The 21,185-nt window shown below is 50.7% G+C and overlaps 13 protein-coding genes across 13 annotated transcripts; 10 read left to right on the forward strand and 3 right to left on the reverse strand.

The window, feature by feature from the left end:
- Nucleotides 1–38: 38 nt before the first annotated feature.
- On the forward strand, nucleotides 39–797 carry HPODL_04227 (Mitochondrial acidic protein MAM33; the record flags this gene model as incomplete). The annotated part of the gene is made up of 1 exon (XM_014079015.1): nucleotides 39–797. The coding sequence occupies one exon, from the start codon at nucleotides 39–41 to the stop codon at nucleotides 795–797; it is 759 nt and encodes a 252-aa protein (XP_013934490.1).
- A 147-nt stretch (nucleotides 798–944) lies between these two features.
- HPODL_04228 (large subunit ribosomal protein LP1) lies at nucleotides 945–1,262 on the forward strand (the record flags this gene model as incomplete). Its single annotated transcript, XM_014079016.1, has 1 exon — nucleotides 945–1,262. One exon carries the CDS (start codon nucleotides 945–947, stop codon nucleotides 1,260–1,262), a length of 318 nt encoding a protein of 105 aa, XP_013934491.1.
- Nucleotides 1,263–1,463: 201 nt separating this feature from the next.
- HPODL_04229 (Succinate/fumarate mitochondrial transporter) lies at nucleotides 1,464–2,426 on the reverse strand (the record flags this gene model as incomplete). The annotated part of the gene is made up of 1 exon (XM_014079017.1): nucleotides 1,464–2,426. One exon carries the CDS (start codon nucleotides 2,424–2,426, stop codon nucleotides 1,464–1,466), a length of 963 nt encoding a protein of 320 aa, XP_013934492.1.
- A 147-nt stretch (nucleotides 2,427–2,573) lies between these two features.
- On the reverse strand, nucleotides 2,574–3,098 carry HPODL_05254 (uncharacterized protein; the record flags this gene model as incomplete). Its single annotated transcript, XM_014079018.1, has 1 exon — nucleotides 2,574–3,098. The coding sequence occupies one exon, from the start codon at nucleotides 3,096–3,098 to the stop codon at nucleotides 2,574–2,576; it is 525 nt and encodes a 174-aa protein (XP_013934493.1).
- Nucleotides 3,099–3,221: 123 nt separating this feature from the next.
- Nucleotides 3,222–6,353, forward strand: HPODL_04230 (Histidine kinase osmosensor that regulates a MAP kinase cascade; the record flags this gene model as incomplete). The annotated part of the gene is made up of 1 exon (XM_014079019.1): nucleotides 3,222–6,353. One exon carries the CDS (start codon nucleotides 3,222–3,224, stop codon nucleotides 6,351–6,353), a length of 3,132 nt encoding a protein of 1,043 aa, XP_013934494.1.
- Nucleotides 6,354–6,387: 34 nt separating this feature from the next.
- HPODL_04231 (ubiquitin-protein ligase E3 C) lies at nucleotides 6,388–9,339 on the reverse strand (the record flags this gene model as incomplete). Its single annotated transcript, XM_014079020.1, has 1 exon — nucleotides 6,388–9,339. One exon carries the CDS (start codon nucleotides 9,337–9,339, stop codon nucleotides 6,388–6,390), a length of 2,952 nt encoding a protein of 983 aa, XP_013934495.1.
- A 123-nt stretch (nucleotides 9,340–9,462) lies between these two features.
- On the forward strand, nucleotides 9,463–12,771 carry HPODL_04232 (DNA polymerase delta catalytic subunit; the record flags this gene model as incomplete). The annotated part of the gene is made up of 1 exon (XM_014079021.1): nucleotides 9,463–12,771. One exon carries the CDS (start codon nucleotides 9,463–9,465, stop codon nucleotides 12,769–12,771), a length of 3,309 nt encoding a protein of 1,102 aa, XP_013934496.1.
- A 399-nt stretch (nucleotides 12,772–13,170) lies between these two features.
- HPODL_04233 (uncharacterized protein) lies at nucleotides 13,171–13,773 on the forward strand (the record flags this gene model as incomplete). Its single annotated transcript, XM_014079022.1, has 1 exon — nucleotides 13,171–13,773. One exon carries the CDS (start codon nucleotides 13,171–13,173, stop codon nucleotides 13,771–13,773), a length of 603 nt encoding a protein of 200 aa, XP_013934497.1.
- Nucleotides 13,774–14,071: 298 nt separating this feature from the next.
- On the forward strand, nucleotides 14,072–14,833 carry HPODL_04234 (Succinate dehydrogenase [ubiquinone] iron-sulfur subunit, mitochondrial; the record flags this gene model as incomplete). Its single annotated transcript, XM_014079023.1, has 1 exon — nucleotides 14,072–14,833. One exon carries the CDS (start codon nucleotides 14,072–14,074, stop codon nucleotides 14,831–14,833), a length of 762 nt encoding a protein of 253 aa, XP_013934498.1.
- Nucleotides 14,834–14,855: 22 nt separating this feature from the next.
- Nucleotides 14,856–15,370, forward strand: HPODL_05255 (Ubiquitin-like-conjugating enzyme ATG10; the record flags this gene model as incomplete). Its single annotated transcript, XM_014079024.1, has 2 exons — nucleotides 14,856–14,951; nucleotides 15,005–15,370. The coding sequence occupies 2 exons, from the start codon at nucleotides 14,856–14,858 to the stop codon at nucleotides 15,368–15,370; spliced, it is 462 nt and encodes a 153-aa protein (XP_013934499.1).
- Nucleotides 15,371–15,418: 48 nt separating this feature from the next.
- Nucleotides 15,419–16,099, forward strand: HPODL_04235 (uncharacterized protein; the record flags this gene model as incomplete). The annotated part of the gene is made up of 1 exon (XM_014079025.1): nucleotides 15,419–16,099. One exon carries the CDS (start codon nucleotides 15,419–15,421, stop codon nucleotides 16,097–16,099), a length of 681 nt encoding a protein of 226 aa, XP_013934500.1.
- A 75-nt stretch (nucleotides 16,100–16,174) lies between these two features.
- Nucleotides 16,175–17,845, forward strand: HPODL_04236 (uncharacterized protein; the record flags this gene model as incomplete). Its single annotated transcript, XM_014079026.1, has 1 exon — nucleotides 16,175–17,845. The coding sequence occupies one exon, from the start codon at nucleotides 16,175–16,177 to the stop codon at nucleotides 17,843–17,845; it is 1,671 nt and encodes a 556-aa protein (XP_013934501.1).
- A 100-nt stretch (nucleotides 17,846–17,945) lies between these two features.
- Nucleotides 17,946–21,029, forward strand: HPODL_04237 (Subunit alpha of assimilatory sulfite reductase; the record flags this gene model as incomplete). The annotated part of the gene is made up of 1 exon (XM_014079027.1): nucleotides 17,946–21,029. The coding sequence occupies one exon, from the start codon at nucleotides 17,946–17,948 to the stop codon at nucleotides 21,027–21,029; it is 3,084 nt and encodes a 1,027-aa protein (XP_013934502.1).
- Nucleotides 21,030–21,185: the final 156 nt, after the last annotated feature.

Genomic DNA, 21,185 nt, shown 5'->3' on the forward strand with positions numbered 1-21,185 from the left:
ATATAATGGCAAAAAAAAAAAATTTAATTCTTCAAACCATGATGTTCCGTCAAGCACTCAAAGTTGTTCCTGCTGTTTCCAAGTTCTCTTTTACCAGAAGCGCTGCAAAGCCTTTGGTTTTGGTGCCAAGAATGGCTCAATTCTCCACCAGCGTGTCTAGATTGAACGCACCAGATGCAAAGACCCTTGTCCAACAGGAGCTGGACTACGAGAAGAATGACGCTTTCGATCTGGACCCAAGCTTTGTGGCCTACATGAAAAACGAAAACATCAAAGCGATTGAGCCAAACGAGCATGCTTTCTCTCACATGATTAAGGAGTGGAACGATGAGAAGGTTCATGTTCTGTTTGACATCCAGAAAATCACGTTTGCTACCCACGCTAATAAGCAGATCAACGAGGAAATCGGCAGCGAGGAGGAGCAGAGCGAGGTGTTCTCCGCGGGAATGACCGAGACTGCGGATCTTTCTGTTGTTTTGGAGAAGAACGGTAAGGCTTTGCAGTTCGATCTGGATCTGAGCCCAGATGAGTACCACTTCATCATTAATGGAGTCAGAACCTTTGACAGCATCGACCTAGCTCTTGACTACTCTAGCAACAGCGTGGACCAGAAGGACCTCCTTTACAGCGGACCATTGTTTGAAAATCTTTCTCTAGAAATGCAAGACATGTTCTATGACCTGCTGAGAGAGAGAGGAGTGGACGAGGAGCTTGGTGAGCTTTTGGTTGCCTATGCTACCTGGAAGGAAAACAACATGTACATTGACTGGCTCGAAAAGCTGCAGAGCTTCGTTTGAGCTTTCCATGATGGGCCCCCCCTGTATATAGAGAATAATGTTGAGGCGTGCGCGCGTCGATAGACGCGACGACCATGATTTTTTCACAGTCACAGTTTTTTTCATCGACAAAAAAAATTAAAACCTCCATTTTAACCAACTACAACTATGTCTGACGCTTTGGTTTCTTACGCTGCTCTCATCTTGGCTGATGCTGAGTTGGAGATCTCTTCTGCCAACTTGCAATCTTTGATCACTGCTGCTGGTGCTTCCGTTGACAACATCTGGACTGAAGTGTTCGCCAAGGCTCTCGAGGGACAAAACTTGAAGGAAAAGCTTTTCGCTATGGCTGCTGCCGCTCCTGCTGCTGCTCCTGCTGCTGCCGGCGCCGCTGCTGCTGGTACCGAGGCCGCTGCTGCTGAGGAGAAGGAGGAAGAGGCTGAGGAGGAAGAGGATGACGACATGGGCTTCGGTTTGTTTGACTAAGCATACAGTATTAATACATCAAGATCGGAGTTATAGTTAGTAAATAGTAGGCTTGCGCTGATTGGCGCATACTGGAAACTTAGATTTAATTACTCTCAAGCTCACCATTTGAATTGCGGTACTTAAAAATGCAAATATTTAAAATCAGCTACAATCCTCTGCTCATGACGATTTTAGGTATTACACATGTATTGTACACATCTAATCCTCCAGTTTCTGTTTGCCCGAGACGCCGCTCACGTCGTATAAAAAGCCTTTAAAGAACTCGTAGACGGGGAAAACAACACATTGTCCTGAGGCAACACGCATGACTCTCGGAAGGATACCTTTGTAGAATGCCTTCACACCGCTCTCCTTGAACAGGTTGGCTCCGATACGCACACCGCGGGCGAAATTGGACTCGTTCGAGTGTCCTGTTTCCTTTTGCATTCTCGTTTTGATCGTGTCGAGAGGATTGTTGCAGAGAGGTCCAATGGCTCCAGAGGTGAATCCTATCACGGCTGTTTGGTAGGAGGGCAAGACCTCGGCGTTTTGGTAGTCCTGCAAAAACGATTTGAGGAACGAGTAGGTGGTAAAGTTGGCACCCTGGTTGATAGCCTGCCGAGCGGCAGTCAGAGACACACCTCGGTAGAGTGTTTTCAGACCTTCCTCGCGGACAATCATCAGGGCAGCCTGTGGCGCAGAACGATACTTAGGCACCTGCAGAGGGTCCTTAAGAGAATTGTGCTGAGCCTGAAGTCTGATCTTGACCACCTCCATAGGGTTGACGACAAGCACGGCCTCGGTGACACCTGCCATCACACCACTGATAAAGTTGGAGGACGTGGCAACCTGGCCAGTTTCCTTGTTGATAAAGAGCGACTTATAGAACTCGTAGGACGAGAAACGGATGGCCATTTTCGGCACAATACCTATGCAAACGGCTCCCAGGCCTCTGTAGAGAGCGAAAAAGCCCTCATTTTGGACAATGTTTACACCTGTCTTGATAAGACCCGGGGGCTTTGCGGACTTTAGTCCAATGCTTTTCTTAAACAGCTGCATACGCACTTTGATGGTATCGAGAGGATGACAACACAGAGCCTCGAACAGGCCCGCCGTTCCTCCAGCAATGAGATCAATAGCAGTGTTCTTTGGCCTTTTGTTGGAATTCGCAGAAGCACTCATCTTGGATAGGTACGCTGCAACATGGTGAAATTGCCAAACCCTTTATATTGTCAGCTACCGTCTCCCCAGATTTTTTCGCGGGGCATCGGAGAAGGTCTAACGGAAAAAAAAAATGACGGCTCCAGGCAGACCCACACACCTCGCACCTCAGCCAAATAGTGACCAGTCTTGCACCCGGAGTGACTCCAGGGCATGCTGAATCACTTGCTTTGCGGCAGGAATCCGGGGGCCGAAATCGCTACCCGGGAGGTTATACGTAATCAGCAGGTCGGTCTGCACCTTCTGGAGCCGGATAAGTCCGAGTAAAACTACCAATTCCGTTTGGTCCCTCCCCCATTTCTTTGCCTCCTGCGAGCCAACCAAGACGTAGGCAGGGTCCTGGGCAAAATTCGGACACTGGATTTTCGCCGCTTCCAATATTTTGGCGTTCTCAGCGCCATTGAGCTTGGCCAATTCCTGGAAATGGTACTCGGCGGCGGCATCGTCAGCGACGCCGACCGACTCCAAGAGATCAAAGATGATGGCGTCCTCTGGGCCGAGCTGGGTGTCTGGCCCTGCCACAAACACCTCCTGTGTATCGGGGATCTGTCTCAATGTCGATGCGTCAATCAATCCGGCCGGGATTTGCGTGGTGATGGCACCACCATAGAGCTGTGTTTCCTCGAAATTCATTGTGGTGATACAATATTTTATTTTTGGATACTGCCATCTATATTTGATTAGCTCAGCGGCGCAATGGCAACGATTAAAGTTTTAAATTTATATTGAAAACAAGACTCTCAACACACCTATTTGATGCCCGACATTATAACCATATTGTCGGATCCAGTGCTGTTTGGACAATATGGGCCACAGCTGCGCGAAGATCTGCTCGCGCACGTGACGAAACAGCAGGAGGAAAACTGCCGCCTCAAGACCAAAAACGAAGCATTCCAAACCGCCCTAGGCGAGTTAGGCACGGTCCTCAACTCTGTGGCTAGGGGCGATCTGTCGAAGAAAGTCCAGATCCACGAGCTGGAGAGTGATCCAGAGATTCTGAAGGTCAAGATTACCATCAACACCATGATGGACCAGCTGCAAACGTTCGCGCATGAAGTGACAAACTTGGCCACCGAAGTGGCTAACGGAAAACTGGGTGGCCAGGTGAAAACCCACGAGATCCAGGCGAGCGGCGTCTGGCGTTCTCTGATCGACAACGTAAACGCGATGGCGCTGAACCTTACGAATCAGGTCAGAGAAATATCGGAGGTGACGTCTGCTGTCGCTGCTGGAGACTTATCGCGCAAAACCAACGTTTATGCCCAAGGAGAGATTTTGCAGCTGCAAAACACAGTGAACAAGATGGTGGACCAGCTGCGTAAATTTGCCTTCGAGGTCACACGAGTCGCCAGAGAGACAGGTGTGGAGGGCCGTCTGGGAGGACAGGCCCGGATCGAAAATGTTTCTGGTATCTGGTTGGAGCTGACTGACAACGTGAACGCCATGGCTCTTAATTTGACCACACAGGTCAGAAACATCGCGAACGTGACGACTGCCGTCGCCAAGGGTGATCTTTCGACCAAGGTGACGGCAGACTGTAAGGGTGAAATATTGGAGCTCAAGATCACGATCAACAAGATGGTGGACCGGTTGCGGACTTTCGTCGAGGAAGTTAGAACGCTCGCCACTGAGGTCGGAACAAAAGGTATTCTGGGAGGCCAGGCCAACGTGACAGACGTCGACGGAGCGTGGAAGGAGGTCACCGAGAAGGTCAATGTGATGGCCAATAATTTGACGAACCAGGTGAGATCGATTGCGACGGTCACTACGGCCGTTGCTCACGGAGATCTGTCGCAGAAGATTAAAGTCGAGGCCCAAGGAGAAATTCTGCAGCTGAAAAGTACGATTAACAAGATGGTGGACTCGTTGCAGGTTTTCGCCAAGGAAGTGACCCGTGTTGCCAAGGATGTGGGAATCGACGGTAAGCTCGGTGTCCAGGCCGAAGTGAACGATGTGGACGGGCTGTGGAAGGAGATCACCACGAACGTGAACATCATGGCTGCCAATTTGACGACCCAGGTGAGAGCATTTGCGCAGATCACAGCCGCAGCCACGGACGGCGACTTCACGCGTTTCATTACTGTGGAGGCGTCGGGAGAGATGGACGCTTTGAAGACCAAGATCAACCAGATGGTGCTGAACCTGAGGGAGTCTATTCAGAGAAACACAGCTGCCAGAGAGGCGGCTGAGCTTGCGAACCGTGCTAAGTCGGAGTTCTTGGCCAACACGTCGCACGAGATTCGTACGCCGATGAACGGTATCATCGGTATGACGCAGCTGACTCTCGAGACGCAGCTGACGCAATACCAGCGCGAAATGCTCTCGATCGTGCATAATCTGGCTAACTCGCTGCTGACGATCATTGACGACATTTTGGACATTTCGAAGATCGAGGCCAATAGAATGACGATCGAGGAGATCGACTTCTCGCTCAGAGGCACTGTTTTCGGCGCGCTCAAGACGCTGGCCGTCAAGGCGATAGAAAAGCAGCTCGACCTGATCTACAAGGTGGACAACTCATTCCCGGATAATCTTGTTGGAGACTCGTTCAGACTGAGACAGGTGATTTTGAACCTGACTGGTAATGCCATTAAATTCACGAGTCGCGGCAAGGTGACCGTCAGCGTCAAGAAGACGTCGCGCGTGATAAACAACACGGACAAGCTGCTGCTGGAGTTCTGCGTGAGCGACACCGGTATCGGCATTGAGAAGGACAAGCTGGGTGTGATTTTCGATACGTTCTGTCAGGCAGACGGCTCCACCACACGTAAGTTTGGTGGTACTGGTTTAGGACTCTCCATTTCCAAACAGCTCATCCATTTGATGGGCGGTGAGATCTGGGTCACGTCAAATTACGGAGAAGGCTCCAATTTCTACTTCACCATTCTTGTTTCGCCGGCCAAGGTGGATCTGTCAAGACAACTGGAAATCCTGTATCCGTTCAGAAACCATCAGGTTTTGTTTGTTGCTTGCGAACACGACGAGCAGGCCATCGAGGAGATCAAGGAGAACATCAAATTGCTCAATCTTGAGCCGGTCGTGGTGCACGATGTTGACGAGGTGAAGATCGACGACCCGGTCTCCTACGACACGATCATCATCGACTCTATAGACACAGGCAGAAGATTGCGGCTGCTACCTGAAATCAAGTACGTTCCTCTGGTTCTTCTGCATCCATCGATTCCAGCGCTGAACATGAGACTGTGTCTGGACCTCGGTATCAGCTCATATGGAAACACGCCATGTTCAGTCACCGACCTGGCATCAATCCTCAAACCTGCACTGGAAAGCCGTGCGGCTCCTTCTAATAGCGACGGCTCCACCTCGTACAAGATTTTGCTGGCAGAGGACAATCTCGTGAACCAGAAACTCGCAGTCAAGATCTTGGAAAACCACGGCCACAGCGTCGAGGTTGTCGAGAACGGTCAAGAGGCTGTGGAGGCCGTGAAGAAGAACCATTACGACGTTATTCTGATGGATGTCCAGATGCCGATCATGGGAGGTTTCGAAGCAACAGCCAAGATCAGAGAGTGGGAGAAGAAGAAGTACGTTGACTCGATGGCGTTCCGCACGCCAATTGTGGCACTGACTGCTCACGCTATGCTGGGAGACCGTGAGCGCTGTTTGAAGGCACAGATGGACGAGTATTTATCGAAGCCTCTAAAGCCATCGCTTCTGCTTCAGACAATCTCCAAATGTATTCACAACATGAACCAGCTCAAGGAGATTTCGAAGAACCAGAACGCTCGCGGGTCGAATTTTGCCAAGCACCTGAAAAACGGCTTTGTCAAGACTGACATTCACCACAAGAACGGTTCCGAGGCTGCGCAGGGCGAACAGAAGATCAGAGAGCTCTCAGAAGAGGAAATTGACGCGGCTATGACATAGGTTGTATTGTTTTATTTATGCTACAATGCCTAATCTAGGAAAGATCGAAACCTGCGTGCGAGTTGATCGAATACAGCAGCTTTTCCTTCAGTAGCTTTTTGTTCCTGTAGTCGGGCAGTTTGAGCAGGTTCACGCACGTGGACGCCGTGGGTAGTCTTGAAGTGTCTGTTCCCGAGTTGCGGATTCCAAATTTCGGATTGAGCTCTTTGAAGCCCAGCAGTGGTTCGCGCGAGCTGGAGGTGACAAATTTGAGGAATTTGGACCGCAGGTCGTTGTCAAACTCTTCAAGGAGCTCAAACAGGTACACGATGGTCTGGTCATGCATCGTGTAACCACCCAGTGCGGTATTGCGCCGCAAATCCTCAATATCAATCTCTTTCTCTCCGCCAGAAATTAGCTTGGCTAGCTCGTACGCGTTGAAGAACGAGAGCCATTTGGGCTTAATGATCTGAGACAATCCTTCTATAAAGTATTTCGACTGGATTGCAATCGACTGGTCCATCTTGAACTTGGCTACGCAGTAAACGTATTGCAGCTTGTTCTGTTGATTCACCTTCATCTTTCGTCCGCCAGGAAGCAGGTCAATAGTGACAACCTCTGAGGAATCCTGCAACTTCTCGCTGATGGTGAAGTTTAGGTCCAAGTCGTCAATCTCGTGCTCTGTTAGTTTCAGCAGCTTGGAGAGGTTTTCATGCAGCTCGCTATCGTATATTTTTAGATCATCAAATGAAATTCTCTGTTGAAACGAGGGCGTGTTGGTCCACCGACTAAGGAAAAACGGTGCAAACTGAATATCTGTCAACACGTTCTCGTAGAGACACTTACCGATAACCATGCCTAGAAACCTGAGCATTTGTAGATGGAATGTCTTTTCCTCGGAGCTAAAGTCATAGGAAGGATTCTGCTGTTGTAGCTTCAACTTCAAAAAGTAGTCAGGGTTGGGGTATAGCTGGAAGTTGGAAGTCGCGTTGAAGAACCTCATCCCGCCGTTCTTGTCTGCATTTGAGTTCGAAACATAAAATGCGCTATCCACAATACTGGTGAGCAACTCTTTTGTGAGTCCTCCCCCGTCAATGCCAGCCTCTTTTTCTCCAAACTGGTTGATAAACTCCACGGATAAAGGCAGTTTAAACTGTTGGCCACGCAGCTCTCCAAACTGCTCAAAGGCGTCAAAAAGAACGTTTTCCCGCGATACAACACCTTGTATCTTTGGGCTGAATATTCCTGTGATCTGAGACTTGTCTTTTTCAATCAGCTGTCGGAACAGCTCCGCTCGAGTGTCAAAAGGTATCATGAACGGGAGGTATATGAGAATCAGTAGATTGTCCTGTAGCTGCGTATTTGAGGCTTGCAGAACGCCTGTCGGAAGGGAGAGTTCTCCGTCCTCCTCTCCGGCTTCTTCGTCGTCGTCGTCCATCTCGAGCAATGGAACAAGCTTGGAAACGTTACGCATCGAAAACTCGGGGTCTCTGAGCAGCCAAAAATCTTCGTCCGTGAGGTTCATCCGAAGATCGCGGAGATAAATCTGCTTTAGGAGTTTCAGTGTTGTGACACCGATGTTTTTGAAGAATGCAAGTATTCTGGCCTCCGATACTGAAAGATCCTCATATTGCACAATACGTCGTCCCAGCACATAGAAAAGAGAAAAAGAGCGAAGGAATTTCACAAAATAGAGATAGTTTTCCTCGTCGAGTCTTCCCTGGTTGAACAAATCGGCATCATTGGACACGCAGAGCAAGTAGCTGTAAAGCTCTTCTAAGAGAAACAGTGTTTTCCACCAATTTTCTTTCTGTGGGTCCAACAAGGTTTGTCTAAACTCGCTATCGTTGGCAAAATGTGCTCTCTCCTCGGCCAGAACAAAAACTTGAGGAAATAAGTGTTCATTGCTGAGGTTTCTGAAAAACTGATTCATAAAGTCCATGGAGGACGATGCCACAATCAGGTTCACCAGCAGCTCGTTTTTTAAAAGCTGGTTTACGTTGCCTTTGGTGGACACCAGATGGAGCAATGCAAAGAAGAACGAGACAAACAGGTCTGTTTCGACCTGCAGGACCTCGCACTGTCTAATCACCGACTTGGTGAAGTCTGAGGCGTATAGTTTTTCAATCTGTTTGCGTGCCTCGGGCGAAACAAAAATTGCATGGCCGCTCGGTTCGTCCTCAAACTGCAGTTTGGCCGAGATTCCGCCTATGATGATGGAGAACGCCTCGATTGACAGCTTGGTAATGGCGATGGCGCTATGCGATAAAATAGTGACCACGTTCACCAGGTAGTCGAATTTCTCTGTATCTGTGAGATTTTCAAACAGCGGTCTGTGAGCGCAGATCCACTCAAATTGCAGTTCGATAGACTTCCGCAAAAGAGCGTAGTTGTGCGACAACGCGAAGCCCACAAACTCCGGTTGTGGGGCGGTGAGAAACCGCAAGATTCCCTCGCTGGCGTAGCTCGACAGCTCAAAGACGGTTGCCAAAAATAGCGGGTCCTCGGTGTACACGGTAAGTAAATATTTCACTAGCGGGTTCCAGTCGACGGACACAGGGTACTTCTGGGCGAGACTTAGGACCACTTGAAGGGACTTTTTTGCGAATTCAGTGTCTGGCGACCGGGGAATCGTCTCGATCAGCGTGCGAACGGTTTTGCAGGCCGTGGAGGGTGACAGCTGTTGGGTCTGGACAATGTGCTCGAGTCTATCGAGATAGGTGTGATCGCGGGTGCCAGCGAGCTCGGGCCAGAAGAAGTTGAACTCTGCCACACTGGTACCATCCCAATTGGTTCCCAATTTACGTCGTGCGTGCTGGAGGTCGAGATACGTGCGTGCATACGACTGGATCGTGGTTGCGGCCCGTGCCTCTATGCGGGCCCTCTCGCGGCGCTGGCGCTCGAGCTGGGTGGTCTGCAAAAACGACTGTTTGTTCTTTGCGAAGAGGCTCCTGTTGCCGAGGTTGACCTGGCGCTTTCTGGTCGATCCAGTGAAGTTTGTGTTCATGTACAAGAACAGGTATTTTGCCTTTGGATAAGAAAGCTGGGGCCTGCACGACCTCTAATTATTTCAGAATTATTCCCTAATTTTTTTTTAGAGACGCGTTTTAGAATCATTGTATTTCAAATCATGAGTGCAACTACGTCGAAACACGCAGGTGACGCGCGTTTGGAGGGGCCGAACAAACGCCAGCACCTGGACATTTCTGTCGACGACGGTGTGGGCACGGCCACGGCGCACTCGCTGCCGACGGCAAACCAGTCGATCACCCCCCACGGGTACCATTTGCCTGTACACGGCAAGTTCGACCGCCAGAAGCTCCATAACAAGCTGACGGGCGGACAGTTTGAGAACGAGGCAAGCACTTTTGAGAAAGAGCTCGTGTCAATGTCCAAGAAGGAGTCGGAGGCCAGCGTCCAGAGCGACAGGCAAAGATGGGATCGTCCCGCGGTGGTGGGGTACGATCCGGCCACGTACGACGTGGACTTCCAGCAGCTGGATGCTGAGGAGACGCTGATCAATGATGAGGCCGCAGTGCGGTTTTTTGGGGTCACTGAGGAAGGGTACTCGGTGCTGTGCAACGTTGTAGGGTTTCGACACTATTTTTACGTGCCAGTGCCAAAGGGCCTGACGCAGGACGATCTGGGCGACTTCCACAAGTATCTGCGCACAAACTACCAGGGTGTACAAGGGCTGGAGATTGCGCTTAAGGAGAGCATCTGGGGCTACAATAATAACACAAAGCTGCCGTTTCTTAAAGTGGTGGTGGACGGCATTAAGCACATCGGCAAGGTGCGCTCGGCATTTGAACGCGGTGAGATTGAGTACAAAGGCCTGTTTCCGCCTACTGGATCGATGACGTTTGACAATATCCAGTTTCTGCTGCGGATGATGGTGGATTGTCGTATCACAGGTATGGGCTGGCTGCGGGCGCCAGCGGGAACTTACACGCCAGTGCCGCCAGAGAAGGTTGTTTCAACGTGCCAGCTGGAGTTTACCATCCACTACAAGGACCTTGTGTCGCACGCTTCGGAGGGCAAATACCTGAACATGGCTCCATTGCGGATTTTGTCATTTGACATTGAGTGTGCGGGCCGCAAGGGCATTTTCCCCGAGGCGGAACACGACCCGGTGATCCAGATCGCGAACGTGGTGGCTAAGGCGGGTGACCCGGTGCCGTTTGTGCGCAATGTGTTCACTGTCAAGTCGTGTGCGCCGATCGTCGGGTCAGAGACGTTTTCGTACGAGTCTGAGGAGGAGATGCTGCTCAAATGGAAGGAGTTCATCGTCAAGGTGGATCCGGACGTGATCATCGGGTACAACATTGCCAACTTTGACTTCCCGTACCTGATCAACAGGGCTCGGGCGCTCGGCGTCCACGACTTCCCGTACTTCTCGCGTCTGAAGAATAGCAAGCAGGAGATCAAGGACACATTTTTCAGCTCGCGCGCGTACGGCAGCCGCGAAAACAAGGTGGTCAATATTGAGGGCCGCATGCAGCTGGACCTGCTCCAATTCATCCAGCGCGAGTACAAGCTGCGCTCGTACACGCTGAACGCGGTGTCGGCACATTTTCTTAACGAACAGAAAGAGGATGTGCAGCACTCGATCATCACAGATCTCCAGAACGGCAACCAGGAGACCAGAAGGCGGCTGGCAGTGTACTGTCTGAAAGACGCGTACTTGCCGTTGCGACTAGCCGAAAAACTCATGTGTCTGGTCAACTACACAGAGATGGCCAGGGTGACCGGCGTGCCGTTCAGTTTCCTGCTCTCGCGTGGCCAGCAGATTAAGGTCATCTCGCAGCTGTTCCGCAAGTGTCTGGACCTGGACATTGTGATCCCGAACATCAAGTCGGAGGGCGTGAACGAGGAGTACGAGGGAGCCACCGTGATCGAGCCTGTGCGTGGCTACTACGACGTGCCGATCGCAACGCTCGACTTTGCCTCGCTGTACCCATCGATCATGATGGCGCACAACCTGTGCTACACGACGCTGCTAAACAAGCAGACAGTTGAACGGCTGGGCTTGAAGCAGGACGAGGATTACATAGTCACGCCGAACGGCGACATGTTCGTGCACCCGCATCTGCGGAAGGGCATTTTGCCAACGATTTTGCAGGAACTGCTTGCAGCACGGAAGAAAGCAAAGCAGGATCTGAAAAAGGAGACAGACCCGTTCAAGAAACAGGTGTTGAACGGACGGCAGCTTGCACTGAAAATCTCGGCCAACTCGGTGTACGGGTTTACGGGCGCGACAATCGGAAAACTGCCCTGTTTGGCCATTTCGTCGTCTGTGACGGCGTTCGGCCGTGTCATGATCGAGCAGACCAAGGCCGAGGTCCAGCGCCACTACAGCATCGAAAACGGGTACGAGTATGACGCCCAGGTCATCTATGGTGATACCGACTCCGTGATGGTCAAGTTCGGCCACAGCGACATGGAAACGTGCATGCGGCTCGGCGAAGAGGCGGCGGCCTACGTCTCGACCAAGTTCAAGCACCCTATCAAACTTGAGTTCGAGAAGGTGTACTTCCCTTACCTGCTCATTAATAAAAAACGATATGCGGGGCTGTTCTGGACCAACCCGCGCAAGTTCGATAAGATGGACACCAAGGGTATCGAAACGGTGCGTCGGGACAACTGCCGATTGGTTCAGAACGTTATCACGCGGGTCCTGGAGTTGATTCTGGAGGAGCGAAACGTGGAAGCTGCAGAGCAGTTTGTCAAGAAAACGATCGCGGACCTGCTCCAGAACCGCGTCGACCTGTCACAACTGGTTATCAGTAAGGCTTTGTCACGTCAAGACTACGCCGCCAAACAGCCGCACGTGGAACTTGCGGAGCGGATGCGCAAGAGAGACGCTGGTTCGGCCCCTACGCTCGGCGACCGTGTTGCTTATGTCATCATCAAGACGGCCGGAGATAAGAATTACGAGAAGAGCGAGGATCCGTTGTACGTGCTAGAAAACTCGCTGCCGATCGACACCAAGTATTACTTGGAGAACCAGCTGGCGAATCCACTGACGCGGATTTTCGAGCCGATTTTGGGCGAGCGTCGCACCAAAGAACTGCTTCACGGCTCCCACACGCGGACGGTTGCCGTGAGCGCGGCAAAGACGGGAGGGTTGATGAAATTTGCCCGAAAGAGCAACACATGCAAAAACTGTAAGTCGCCTATTCCTGCGGGCGAAGCTCTGTGCCGAAACTGTCAGGGTATGGCGGGAGAGTTGTACGGACGCGAGCTGGCTAAAATGAACAACCTGGAGACCAAGTTCAGTCGGCTTTGGACCGAGTGTCAGCGTTGCCAGGGCTCGCTACACCAGGAAGTTTTGTGTTCCAACAAGGACTGTCCAATCTTCTACATGCGGAAGAAGTGTCAGAAAGACGTTTTGAATCAAGCGGAGGAGCTAAAAAAGTGGGACGCGGCTGCCTGGTGAGACAATGTGACACGGAGTTAGGCATTAGTAATTTATTTTTTTCTAGATGCGCGGAGCAATATGTAAGCAAGCAACATGGTGGTTATGGTGACAAATTGTCACCGGAGTTAAGAGACACAACTTTGTGATACGTAAGATAGCTCACTCGGCCTCCTCAAGTCCCGGCTTATATAACAGAAACGTGCAAGGCTAAATGACGCGAGGTAGGCACCCTTGTTGAGACTAGAACCCGAGCCGTCCGAAACCCGTCTAGTAATTTCCTCTCGGCTCGGTTAGCGCGTGCTTATAAATTTTTTTAGCTCCGATCCCGAATATAGCGCAAGCAGACGGGATTAAGCCGGTATTAAATTACTAAGTCGCAAGTATAAAAAACGCAGCATCCCCATCGTGGTCGTCACCATGACTCAAAGCTATCCACTCGACTACGCAAGCAAGGCAGACACATATTATCTGGCTTCCAAAGTGAAAGCCAAGCTCACCAAAGAAGCCGTTAAGAACGACATCAACCTTCATAGACTCGTGTGCCAGGCAAACCTCCTAGACAACCTGATCGATAAGCTGAACGCTGCAGAAGAAAGCAAAGGACGTAGGGTGTCCTTCGACAACATTACCAGTGAGAGGCGCGTGCAATTGGTGGAGCCTGTGAAGCCCAAGCTCACGAATCCTCAACAAGACGACGACGATTATTATAGCGACAGCGATAGTGACTCTGATGAAGACTACGACTACTACGAAGTGAGCGACGACGAGGACAGCTCACTATACATGAACCATGAGCTGAATGGATCGACAGTGACGATAACAACAGAATGCGTGGATTCCGATGAAGAAGACGATGTGCCCTCCCTCTCAAGCTGCTCGAGCGAAAGCGAGTCTGAATACGATACCGATGAGGAGGCGGACCACGTTCGTGTGCAGCACGTTGAGCATGCTGACAGAGCGAAGATCGAGGCTGCGCACAATTTGATGAGCCTACGGAGAAATTTAGTGGAGTGTATATGAGTCATGTATATAGAGATCACTAACGCGTTACGATTTACGATTCGGAAGAAGGATGTTTCGGCATCCCTCGGTAAAACTGCTCGGGAACAAAAATTCGCGGGGATAAAATATTTCGGAGGGAATTAAATTGCTGCCCGTGTAAGGGTGCGAAGTCTTCGGATCAGCCAGGTTTTTTTCCGTCGAGACCCTCCGCAATCGCTTCCGGTCGCGCGAACGCAGAAATTCACAGCCAATCAACAAATAGTTTTTTGTAATAAATAAGAATAAAAGTGACCATCTCCCCAGTTGTTTCTTCGTCATGTTCAAATCGATAATTCGTTCCCGTGGCATGGCCACCCAGGCTACTGCCCAAAGACTCAAAACGTTCAAGATCTACAGATGGTCCCCAGACACTCCGGACAAGAAGCCATACATGCAAGAGTACAAGATTGATCTGAACCAGTGTGGTCCGATGGTGTTGGACGCCATCATCAAAATCAAGAACGAGCAGGATGCCACGCTCACTTTCAGAAGAAGCTGCAGAGAAGGAATTTGCGGCTCGTGTGCCATGAACATTGGCGGTCAGAACACCCTGGCCTGTCTGTGCAAAATCGACCAAGACACCTCCAAGGAGACTAAAATATATCCACTTCCACACATGTACATCGTGAGAGACTTGGTGCCGGACCTCACGCACTTTTACAAACAGTACAAGTCGATTCAGCCATACCTGCAGACCAAAAACAAGCCAGCCGATGGCAAGGAAAACCTGCAAAGCGAGGAGGACAGAAAGAAGTTGGACGGATTGTACGAGTGTATTTTGTGTGCTTGCTGCAGTACCTCGTGTCCTTCCTACTGGTGGAACCAGCAAGAATATCTCGGACCTGCCGTGCTGATGCAAGCCTACAGATGGCTCGTGGATTCTAGAGACGAGGCCACCAAGAGCAGAAAAGAGATGTTGCAAAATTCTATGTCCCTGTACAGATGCCACACCATCATGAACTGTGCGCGTACCTGTCCTAAGGGCCTGAATCCGGGTAAGGCGATCGCGGAGATTAAGAAACAATTAGCATTTGACTGAAATATTTAAATTAAATATTTATATGAAAGAGAACGTATTCGAGAACAACGTTGCGCAATTGGCGCACTACATCCGCCATAAGTGCACCAATGTTCGCACTGAACGAGTAGACGGCAAGGTACGTTATAAGGAAGTTCAAAAGGCGGACCCCGATAGCCATGCTAACAGCAGACGGTGATCTTTGCTCTGGCGTGCCGAGACAACATACAGCTCGAGATCGTTGTTTTTTTCCACCAGACATACGCGGCACCCTTGCTGACGTTCCGCATGTGGCAGCTGCAAATTTTGGACGACATCGAGACTCGCAGTCTCGTTTTCGATCAGACCCTGATAGAGAAGCTCCTCACCCGCGAGGGTTCACTAAGAGTCGATCGACGCGTGGACCCTGTGATCACGATAGTGGACCATCCTGTGCTGGGAAAGCCGTTCTACCAGCTGCATCCGTGTCAGAGTGCTCAGTTACTGGAGGATGTTGGCTTGCAGGGTCCAGATTCGCTCGAATTTTGGTGGAATTTCTATTCGTCGGTGCTGATATGATTGGCCGAGATAAATAAATTATTGCTGATTTTTATAACTCGCCCAAGCATGGCATCTTCTTTCAACCAAACACGAACGCAGATTGTTGGCGTGGAAAACCAGTTGGCTGGTCTTTTGGCAAGCTATAGCTCGTTTGCATCCGCACCGGGGCCCGAACCAAGTGCTGACGAGGAACAGCTCGAGCGCAAAATCAACGACACATTCACTAATCTCTCGGCGTTGGTCAAGGAGCTTAATCGGGTAGTGGACTCGCAATCGCTCAACAACACCATTTCCGCATCAAAGATGCAGCAATTGGCGCGTCACAGGGAGAACCTCAACCAGTATACGATCGATTTCAATCGAATTAAGTCTACAATCAAACAGGAACGTGATAAAATAAATTTACTTTCTTTCGTTCGCACAGACATAGAGGACCACCAGAGACGTGTGGACAGTTCTGGTGTTTCGGACGGCGAGGATGGATACATGTTGAATGAGCGTCTGCGGCTGAACCAGCAACACAGTGCCATGGATACCCTACTGAGCCAGGTGTTCGAGACTAGAGACGAGATCCTCAGACAGCGCAATGTTTTGAGCAGTGTTGGCAACCGGCTTCAGCGGTCACTAAGCACGATGCCGGGGCTGAAAGTGCTGCTTTCCAAGATCAACACCCGCAGAAAGCGCGATTCGCTAATTATCGCCGGTGTCATGGTCACATGCATAATTTTGCTGTGGTTTTTAGCATAGGTAAGATTGACGAAATGAAAAGTAGATGTATATTTTGGCGTCGGTCGACGCAGTTTTTATTTTGTAATTTATTGTATGGACGCCCTTGTTGAGCAGTACGCAAGTGGCCTAGAAGAAGCCATTTTGGCATTTGCTGGCAGGCTCGATTCTAAGGACATAAGAGAGAGCTTGTACTACGAGAATCCTGAGTTTACTGCCGCAGTGGATGCCTCGTTCAGCACGCTAAACATAGACACTCTTATAGTGGACAAAATCTTACTATTCAACGGGATCTTCACCAAATGTCATTTGAAACTTGAGGGATCAGAGCAGGAAGGTTCCAAAGACCCAGAGCTGTATTTAGCACAGATGCTTCTTCTTTTGGATTCCTCAATCTACCTATCCTTTGTGAAATACTCTGGCCTCAATCCTGTACCCATGCAGACCCTGAACTCTATCATGATACTGAGTCCTACAGATTTTGTTGTGGATACGTTTGGTCCGGTTTTTTTCTCGCACAGGTCCGTCGACAGACGGCTCAGACTGACTCTTCACAATACGCTAGTTGGAAAAGCCAAGCCAGGCTCAACGCTGTTGCAGATCGGCAACGTTCTGCTCCCTCGACTGCTTGGACAACTGGAGTCGCACGATGTATTTGCTGCTCAGCTGATGGTTTTTATCACTAATGCCTTTGATATCAACGACAAATTGCTGCTGACCAGCGACTGGAAGCTGAACGACTTTAATAAAACATACCTCGAGTTCTCCAAGTCCCGCAAGTGGCCGTCTAACGCCAACAGAAACCCAGGCCGCCGCACAAACGACGCCTTCCAGGAGTACATGGTTCTGGCGCTATATTTCACGACAGACTTCAAGAGACTGGTGGAAGAGCTCAATGCATACAGGGGAAACAGATATTCCAAGACAGGCCTGCCGCTAATAGACAATTGCAAGAAAATCATCAAGACTATCAAGGAAATGGACGCACAAGAGCCTGCTCCAAAGATTGGAAGCACCCACGACCTGACAGCGGAGGAATACAGCCAGCTGGTCGACAGCTTTGCGGCAAAGGAGTACGAGTGCGACTGGCTGCTGAACGCTGATGAGTTTGGTGTCCAACTCAAACAGCCTAGCCGTCGCTGGGCGGTGATATTTCAGATTTACGTGATGGTCTCGTTCATCTACGACCTCACGGACGCCAAGTGGACGAAGGTGCTTGGCGACATCAACGCCAAGTATAAGAAGTTTCGCAAGCCGGAGTTTGACGCGATGCTGGCCAACGATAGCGTCAAGAGCCAGTTAGTCGAGGTGCTCACGGAAATAGAGCGACACTACGCGAGCTACTTCCCTGCATTTCACCGCATTTTGAAACATGTTGTCGACAACACGGAGATCAGATGGCGGGCCTTGAAACTTAAGCAGTTCAACCACGAGAATCTGGAGGATCTGAAAGCGCTTTCGAACGAGAGGAAGCGCAAATTGGAAGAACACCTCGACAAGGAGCCGGAGCTAAAGGCACCATATACATACAAGTTAGGAACGGCAAAACTATCGCAGATATGGAGTGTCAAAACAGGTCTGGCCGAGATCGAGCGGAAACTGGCGGACCCGCAGGAATTGCTGGAGAATTACAAGGACGAGCTCTACTTCGTGGAAGGCAGTCTGCAGAGCGGCGAAAAGAGCGAGGAGCTGCTGGAGAAGCAGGAGCTACTCATGTGGAAGAAACAACGGCTTGAACGCGGGCTCGGGGGGTGGTTGAATTTGTAGGTAGCATTCGAAATAAGGCTCGTAGGAGGTCACGTGAATTTTCAACAATCGGTGTTTGAAAAAAAAATATATGGGGCATAATTAGTTTTAGAGATAGAGTATGCCATCGATTTCTGAAGGAGAACCTTCCATTTCAACGTCCGTGGCTCTTTCGTCGGCAACGATCAGCTCACCTTTTGGGCTTCCGCTCGACCCCTATGAGCTCAAGGGTCGTGTTTTGACGTCCCCCTTTAACGTCCTGTTATCAGCCATCTACCTGTTGAACGACAAGATTTTCAGCTACGAGCTGCTAGGTCACCACGATGTCCCTGACAGACGCTCATTGCTGGGCTTGTGGAACAAGCTGAACAGAAAAAACCTCAACAACAAGGTCCCTAATCTGTACAACTTGGAGGTTAGATCTGGCTGCGGAAACCTCGTTCTGGGATATTTGAACGAGAGTATTGACGGGGAGCCTGTGTCTGTGATTGTTCCAAGCTCTGGACTGGAGTACATGGAGCCTGTTTTGCTGCAGCAAAACCAAAACCACCACAATCTGGCTCTGTCGCTGAACGTTGCCAGCTTAGAGTACGACTTCAAGAGCGGCCAACTGGTTTCGCAGTACTCTAAGGTTCTTTCCGTTGCGAAGAACTTGAAGCTGCCAGTTTTGCACTCGCTGGACGCAGTCGAGGCCCAGCACTTTGCCATTCTGACCAACGCTCTGGCCAAGCTGAAGATCACTACGGTCCATCTCTTTGATGGTCTGAGCTTCCTTAAAACCAATCAGACGATCTCGGGCTCACTTTCGAACGAGCGAATCCGGGCTGTTGCAGACGAACTGTACGAGAAGCTGAACGGCAAGATCCAGCTGCTGCCAGCTTCTTCGAAGCTGTCGTTTGCACTTTCTGTGCTGAACGAGGTCCTGGACACCAACTATGCTCCGTTCGAGTACCACGGACCCCAGGGGGCTGAAACAGTCTACGTTTCGTACGGCTCGAAGGAGACTGCGCTGCTGAAGCGGTTAAACGTGGCGTTCGTGCACGTGAGAACGGCGCTGCCGTTTGAGGTGGCCAAGTTTGTTGATCTGATCCCGGCCAGCACGAAGCAGGTGGTCGTCATTGGCGAGAAGTTCCACGGCGTCAATCTGCTCAAGCTGGACGTTCAGGCCGCGCTGTACGTGAAGCAGCGCTTTTTGAAGGTTGTGGAGGAGACGGTGGCACAGTTTGAGCGGCTGGCCACGTCAGTGGTCGAGGCAGGCTCCCATTTCCAGTTCCTCACCGCAGACAACTCACCATTCGTGGACGTGCCTTCCAAAATCACCCACGCGCTGTCGCTGGTGCCGGACATGGACATTCAGTACAGGCCGAAGTTCGACAACACGGTGAACTCTGGTGTGTTTTCTGCCGACATCCGCACCGGCAGCGTTTCGAGCGAGTTGCTCGACGTCCTTGTTGTTGAGGATGCACAGATCTTGAACGAGGTTGACGTGCTCAAAAATCTCAAGAAGACGGGCTCGCTGCTTGTGGTGAACGGCCCGGAACAGAAATTTGACGAAGTTAAGTTTGTTGAGAAGACGTTGTCGTCGAAATTCAAGACGCGGCTGCTGGCTGAACAACGTACTCTTAAGGTGATTGACCTCAACGCCGTGGGCGAGCAGGAGGCCACCAAGGGCCGTACCTCGTCGATTGCGATCCAGGTCGCATTTTGGAAACACGCATACCCAGAACTAGACACGGGAGCCATTGTGACCAAAATTTTGCAAGCTTTCGGTAGCGAGGCCGAGCTGCTGGCATCGGTGATTGCCGAGCTGGTAGAGAAGGTTGAGCAACACGTTCTGGAGGTCGTGGTCAAGGAAGCCGGTGAAGACGAGCAGGAGACTAAGTTTGTCGACCTTGTCGAGACCTCGTTCCAGCCTAACCCTAGGGAGAAATTTGTGGATACCACGAGCGTCAAGGTGGAGGCACGCTCAGAGCTGGTGCGCAAGCTGATGTTCAAGGAGGCTTACGGCGTGTCCAAGGCTCTGCGGCCAGACCTGCCGGTGCAGAACTTCGTGGTCAGAGTGAAGGAGAATAAACGGTTGACGCCAACCGATTACGACCGGAACATTTTCCACATCGAGTTTGACGTGAGCGGCACCGGTCTCAAGTACAACATCGGCGAGGCTCTCGGCATTCACGGCAGAAACACCCCGGAGATCGTCGATCAGTTCATACAGATGTACGGTCTGGAGCCAGACGCTCTAGTCGAGGTGGCTTCCAAGGAGGATGAGACCGTTTTTGAGGTGCGTACCGTCAGACAGGCGCTCATTGAAAACCTAGACGTGCTCGGAAAACCACCAAAACGATTCTACGAGTCTCTTGCAGAATATGCTACCAATGCTGACGAAAAAGCCACCCTCACAAAACTTGGCAGTGCAGACGGTGCAGAGCTGCTCAAGACTTATCAGGAGGAAGAGTTCTACAGTTACGTGGACATTTTCGAGCTGTTCCCAAGTGCCAGACCTTCTGCCGAGGAGCTCGTGCAGCTGATTCCAGCGCTAAAGAGAAGAGAGTACTCGATCGCGTCGTCTCAGAAGCTGCATCCAAACGAGGTGCATCTGCTGGTCGTTGTGGTCGATTGGAAGGACAAGAAGGGCAGAACCAGATACGGCCAGTGCTCTAAATACCTGAGCGACCTGCGTATTGGCGAGGAGCTCGTGGTGTCGGTCAAGACGTCGATCATGAAACTGCCTCCATTGACCACCCAGCCGATCATCATGGCAGGTCTCGGTACCGGTTTGGCTCCGTTCAAGGCGTTTGTGGAGGAAAGATATTTCCAACAGACCCAGGGCCACGAGATCGGAGAGATATACCTCTATCTTGGTTCCAGACACAAGAGACAGGAGTACCTGTACGGTGAGTACTGGGAGGCTTATCTGAACTCTGGCATCATGACCTACATTGGAGCAGCCTTCTCCAGAGATCAGCCGAAGAAGGTGTACATCCAGGACAAGATTAGAGAGAACTTGGAGGAACTGACCGACCTCATGATGGCCAAGAAAGGCCATTTCTACCTGTGTGGTCCTACCTGGCCCGTGCCAGACATCACCGCCTGTCTGCAGGATATTTTGGAGGCAGATGCGGCCAAGAAGGGTGTGCAGATCGACAGCGCCAAGGAGGTTGAAGAATTGAAGGAGGATGGTAGATACGTTCTAGAAGTGTACTAGATAAGCACTGAATATATTTTATCAGATTTTATTGAATTAAATTCGATGAATTATTAAATTGAAGAAATGATCAAATGCCAGAGACTTATCGATGTTAGGGGGCAAGACGGTTTCATGACTCGTTTTCCGTTTGTCAAAGAAGTGCGGTGCAAAAAG

Source organism: Ogataea parapolymorpha, chromosome V (assembly GCF_000187245.1).
Source record: "Ogataea parapolymorpha DL-1 chromosome V, whole genome shotgun sequence".
Classification (NCBI taxonomy): domain Eukaryota; kingdom Fungi; phylum Ascomycota; class Pichiomycetes; order Pichiales; family Pichiaceae; genus Ogataea; species Ogataea parapolymorpha.